This window comes from Condylura cristata, unplaced genomic scaffold, assembly GCF_000260355.1.
Source record: "Condylura cristata isolate star-nosed mole 26May11 unplaced genomic scaffold, ConCri1.0 scaffold00038, whole genome shotgun sequence".
In the NCBI taxonomy this organism is placed as follows: domain Eukaryota; kingdom Metazoa; phylum Chordata; class Mammalia; order Eulipotyphla; family Talpidae; genus Condylura; species Condylura cristata.
The window spans coordinates 8690127-8695216 of NW_004567139.1; the positions used below are offsets into that span (position 1 = coordinate 8690127).

The 5090-nt window shown below is 67.7% G+C and overlaps 1 protein-coding gene across 1 annotated transcript; it reads right to left on the reverse strand.

The window, feature by feature from the left end:
• Nucleotides 1–429: 429 nt before the first annotated feature.
• FOXJ1 (forkhead box J1) lies at nt 430–4179 on the reverse strand. The gene is made up of 2 exons (XM_004693515.2): nt 3528–4179; nt 430–2058 (listed from the first exon to the last, which is right to left on the reverse strand). Exons 1-2 carry the CDS (start codon nt 4023–4025, stop codon nt 1291–1293), a joined length of 1266 nt encoding a protein of 421 aa, XP_004693572.1. The 5' UTR covers nt 4026–4179; the 3' UTR covers nt 430–1290.
• Nucleotides 4180–5090: the final 911 nt, after the last annotated feature.

Here is a 5090-nt window from a genome sequence, read left to right on the forward strand (position 1 = left end):
AGCCGGGGCAGGCCCTGCAGTGGGTCCCAGAGCCCAGCCCCCCCAAACCTGCCTCTGAGAGTCCCCAGAGGGGCGCTCCCTCTGCTGCCCACCCCCCCAGGGCAGTGGGCGCCCGTTCTCCCCATTGCACAGAGGGAAGCACTGAGCACTGAGCAGGGGCTCCCCGCAACCCCCACAGCCATTTTTTCCCTGGGGATACGGGGCGTGGGGTGGGGTCATCAGGGCGCCTTCTGCAGGCCTTCAGTGGTCCTCCATCATTCTCCCAGCCGTCCCTTCTTCAGGCAGGGAAGGAAACCGCCCCCCCCGAAAAAACAAAACAAGCCACGCTGGCCCTTGTCACGCGCCCCCAAAAGTTGTAAGCTGGCCCTTCAGATTTTTTAAAACTTTATTTTTAAAAACTTTTTATTGTAAATAACTTTCCATGAAAAAGGTTAAAGTGCCCCATGGGGCAGGAGGGCGGAAGGGGGGAAGAAGCCGGTGGGGGGGCTGGAGGGGGTGAGCCACTGCCCTCCGAAGGTGCAGGCAGGGGCGGGGTGACCCCCTTCCCGGCCCCTGCGGCCTGCGCCCCTCCCGTTAAGCCTCAGCTACAGCTACTCACTACATTAGTCTGTCTGTGCCCGACCCCAGCCCCCAACCCCACTCCCCGCTGCTCAGCCCGTCAGGCTCAAAGATTAGGGATTTAATCCACAGCCCCACCTCTAGGGATGGAGCCAGAAGACCCCAGAGGCCTTACAGAAAATCCGGGGCCAGCACCCAGCTTCCCCCAGCCCCCTCCCGGCCGGAGCCCCAGCTCCGCCCCTCCGCAGCCCCAGCCCAGGGAGGCTTTGCAGGGAAAGGCCTCCGGGGTTTAATTTGCTGTCACCTAATTAGCATTTGTTGTACCTGGGAACTTTCTCTGGATAGAGACCTGGGGAGGGAAGTAGGAGAGGAGGGAGCTGGGTGCTCTGGGCCGGCCTGTGCTGTTGCTGCCAGCCGGTGCCCCCAGGCAGGCACTCGCCAGCACAGGGGCTTTAGCCGGCTGCAGGGTGCGGGAGCCAGAACCAATGAAACACTGTGTTATGGGGGGCTGGGGAGGGGAGGCAGCAATTCTAGTCCTGTGCCCCCAGTTCTCAGCCTCCTGGGCTCGAATCTGAGGATGCCGGGCTGGGGGCAGTGTGGCCATGCGGGGCCAGCCTCTCAGGAGCCTGGCCCAGCCCCTGCCTGGGTGCTAGGGTATCCGTGGGCCGGTGTTGGGGGGCAGTCTGGGCCCTGACTTGGGCACTGTCCGGAGGTGGGGCGGGGCCTGGCCTCTTACAAGAAGGCGCCCACGCTGGCCCAGTCTTGCAGGTCGGCGGCCAGGCTGGCGTCCCCGGCCTCAAAGAGGGGCTCTGGGGGCAGACAGCCATTGCCACTCTCGTCCCAGGGGTGCTGCAGGAAGGACGTGGCCAGGAAGGTCTCATCGAAGTCCAGGCTGTCGGCAGCCTGCTCCGCCGGAGGCCCCCAGGTCGCGGGGCAGCCGATGTGCCGGCCGTGGACAGTGAGGTCCACGTCCCCGTGCGAGGCGGGACTCAGCGGCGGGCTCAGCTCGAGGGCCTCCAGAGCGCCCAGCTCCCCGCCCAGCGCCCCCGTGTCGAAGATGGCCTCCCAGTCAAAGTTGCCTTTCAGGGGCTCCAGCTCGCCCTGCTCCTCCTGGGTCAGCAGCAGGGTGCTGGGGGGCCGAGGGACCTTGGCCACCCGCTTGGGCAGCGGCTGTTTGCGCTTGTGCCCCAGCCGGCCCTCGCCCACGCCCCAGGCCCCCTCCCCGGTGGCCTCCTCAAACTCCCGCAGCAGCTGCTGGGCCTCGGTGTTCACGGTCAGCGGCCTGGCCCAGGGCGCAGCGCCCGGCTCCTGCGCGGCCTGGCGGGCGAAGGCCGGGTGGATGTGCACCGGCGGCAGCCGCCGCTTCTTGAAGGCTCCGCTCAGCAGCCGCTCTGCGTACTGGGGGTCAATTCGCCAGAAGCCCCCCTTGCCGGGCTCGTCCTTCTCCCGAGGGACTTTGATGAAGCACTTGTTCAGGGACAGGTTGTGGCGGATGGAGTTCTGGGCACAGGGCGAGAGCAAGAGGGAAGGCGCAGTGAGCGAGGGGTGGTGACGGAGCTCCACTGGCCAGGGGAGGGGTCGGCCGCTCTCTGGGACACCAGCCACAGGCCCCAGAGCCGAGTGCTGTCGGGAGCTTTTGTTCCTGTTGCCGGGATATCTGCCTGCCCAGTCATCCGCGCCCTGAGCCGCAGGGTGGCTCTGGTGCCACCCCGCCGTTGCGGTCTCTGGCCGGAGACCTCAGCTCCCCCAGGGCCTGGACCAACGTCTGCGGCCTGGCCTGCTGGCCCTGTTGTGGAGTGGGTCCAGGGAGGGGGCTGGGCGACGGAGGGCGTGAGATGTGTGCAGGGGCGGGGCAGGGGGCGGGATCTGATGACTTTCTGGGGTGGCTGAGCTGGCTGCGGAGGGCCCCCCCAAGGCCCCCTCCTACCCCAGGCTCTGAGGCCTCAGGTAATGATAACTCAGGGCAAGCACAGTGCTCTTTCCCGGAGCCTGGCTCCCCTGGTCAGGGCAGGGGCCTGCTTCTCGCCCAGGCTAGGAGGGCACTACCCCCGCCAGGGCCCAAGCAAATGCAGCAGAGCACGGGCCTGCCATGGGTGCCCCGGGGGAGAGGCTGGGCATCCTCCAGGCACCTGCCGGATACCAAATGGTCGGACTCTTCAGCCTGAAATAGCCACCCCACCAGGCCACCCGGGGCCTTCGCCCTGTCCAGGCCACTGGGAGACAAGGGTCCGAGGTGGGACAGCAGGGTGCTGGAGGGCGGGGACCCCTGGCCAGGAGGGCTGTTTACATGGCGGCCCAGGCCCCTCGGCTGCTGTGTCAGGTTCTGGAGACTTGGAACATGAAGCCAGAACGCAGCAGAGTCCCTGTGGAAGGCGCCTGGCTCAGGTAATTGCCCCCCAGGGAGGCTGCCTGGGGGTGGGGGGAGGCAGGAAACCGGGGAAGGCCTGGGTGAGGGCAGGGACAGAGCTTCAGGACGGCCTGGACTCCTTCCCGGCACGCCCGGCAGCACTCCCCTCTGGCCCCTACACCCCAGCCCCCTGGGAAGCTGGACCCAGAGCCTGGCAGCCGGCGCTCCAGCTTCTGCTTCTGAGTCCTCAGCACCAAGTGCACTTGGGCAGGGCAGTGCCCAGGAATTCTAGGACTGGGGACAAAATTGCGTCCCTTGGTCCATCACCCTCCCCTTGGGGACCACGTACATGCAGCCCCAGGCTGGGCCTGCCGGGCGGTGGTCACTCCACCTGGCTGAGCCCCTTGAGCCTCACCGTCTGCGTCCCTACAGCCCTCCTCCCTCTTCCCTCTTTGGCAGTTGAGGAGGGGCCGTCCAGGCACAGGTTCCCTGGCGTCCTTGCTCGGGGCTTCCTGTCCTCAGGACCTCTGGCCGCACCGTGCAGGCGGCCCGGGGCTCTGGGCTGCAGTCCAGTGAGCAGGGCTTGAGGGAGAGAAAGAGGAAGGGCACCCCGCCCCCCTACCTGCCAGGTGGGGTCTGCGTGGCGGAAGTAGCAGAAGTTGTCGGTGATCCACTTGTAGATGGCCGACAGGGTGATCTTGGTGGCCTTGCTGGCCTGCATGGCCATGCAGATGAGCGTGGCGTAGCTGTAGGGCGGCTTCACGTGCGGGTTGGTGGCATAGTCCACGTCGTCGGGGGGCGGGGCCTGCAGCCCCGGGGGCGCGCTCCGGGAAGTGCAGGACGAGGTGGGCTTGCCGGGAGTGTGCGGCTGCCCCAGGCAGGCGGGGTCCGCCGCCAAGGGCGACCCCGGCGCAGTGGAGCCTGGCACCTGGTGGTAGCCGTGGGGGTCGGTGCCCCCGGGGGGCAGGGCGGGGGCCTTGGCATTGAGAATGGAGAATTCCTGCAGCCATTGCAGGCTGGTCAGGCTGTCATCCAGGGCGTCGGGCTCCTCCAGGCCGCCCTCGGGCCCGGCCTCCTCCGCCACCACTGCCCCAGAGAGGCGCAGCCAGCTCTCCGCCATGTCTGCGGGGACTCTCCGAGGGGGCGGTCAACATCCACGGGCTGAGCCGAGGGTGGCCCGCCGCGCTCTCCGGACCGCTGCCTCCCGCGGCTCCAGTTACACCGCCTCCCGGACGCGCGCTTCCATCCGGCGACCTGGGGGGCGACTCCTCCCGGAGTGCCTGGGACGCCTGCGGGGACCACAGCCCCGCTGAGGATCCTCCCCTTCCCCAGGGAGCGGAGGGGGGCACCTCTCAGACCCTCTTACCCCCCGCTGGGGAGGAAGTTTCGGTGGCGAAGCTGGGAAGCCGAAGCGACGCCCTGGGGCCGCCCTGCCGGGTCCTCGCTCTCCTGCCCTCCGGGTTTCAGACACTTCTTGCCAAGGAGGGAAGAGTGTAGGGGTTTCCGGAGCTCTCTTCTCCCCGGAGCGGGAAGTCAAAGCCCCTCTTACCCCGTCGCCTCCCCCCCCCCCCGCAACAAATGGAAACCGGCGAGGAGGGGTCCAGGAGGACTGTGTGTGGGGGAGACTGGGGCGTTAGGGAGTAGGAGAGGTCGTCTGGTCTCTGAGAAAGGGTCTGAGGATGGGACCCGCGGGGAAGAAGGGGGCAGGCGTGGACGTGGAGTCATGGGGGCCGCTCAAAGCCCCTCGGATGTGAGTCGTTAAACCCGCCGCTCCCGTCGGGGACGGCTAGGCGAGCGGGCTGCCTCCCGGGTCTCCTCTGCCACTGCCCTCCCCGTCCCTTACCTGCTTCAGAGCGCAGCCCGGGTCAAAGGAAGGTTCTGGAAGAAGTTCCTCCCACCCCCCGCGGCTCTCCGTCCCCAGCTCGAGGGCCCTGCCAGCGCCCTTCGTCGCCCCCCCGCCCGACGGCGCCTCTCTGAGCGCCCGCGGCTCCGGGACCGGCATTAAGTAGCCGCTCCGAAGGCTTCTCCTGCTGCCATGGCGACGCTCCGCCCCCATAAACAGCTTCGGCGGCTGCCATTGGTCAGCACGTCTCCAAGGAGACCGCGGGCACTTGCCACTCTCTCCGGCGGTAACTCTCTTCGAACGCCCTCTTCCTGCCGCCCTCTCCCGCGCCACCCAGCCCCC

What these genes read in the sequence shown, in the direction of transcription:
- FOXJ1 (XM_004693515.2), bottom strand. Translation starts at nt 4,025, where the DNA reads ATGGCGGAGAGCTGGCTGCGCCTCTCTGGGGCAGTGGTGGCGGAGGAG. An exon ending in ACGCAGACCCCACCTGGCAG is followed by an intron (nt 2,059 to 3,527) that starts GTAGGGGGGCGG and finishes CCCTGTGCCCAG; the next exon opens with AACTCCATCCGCCACAACCT.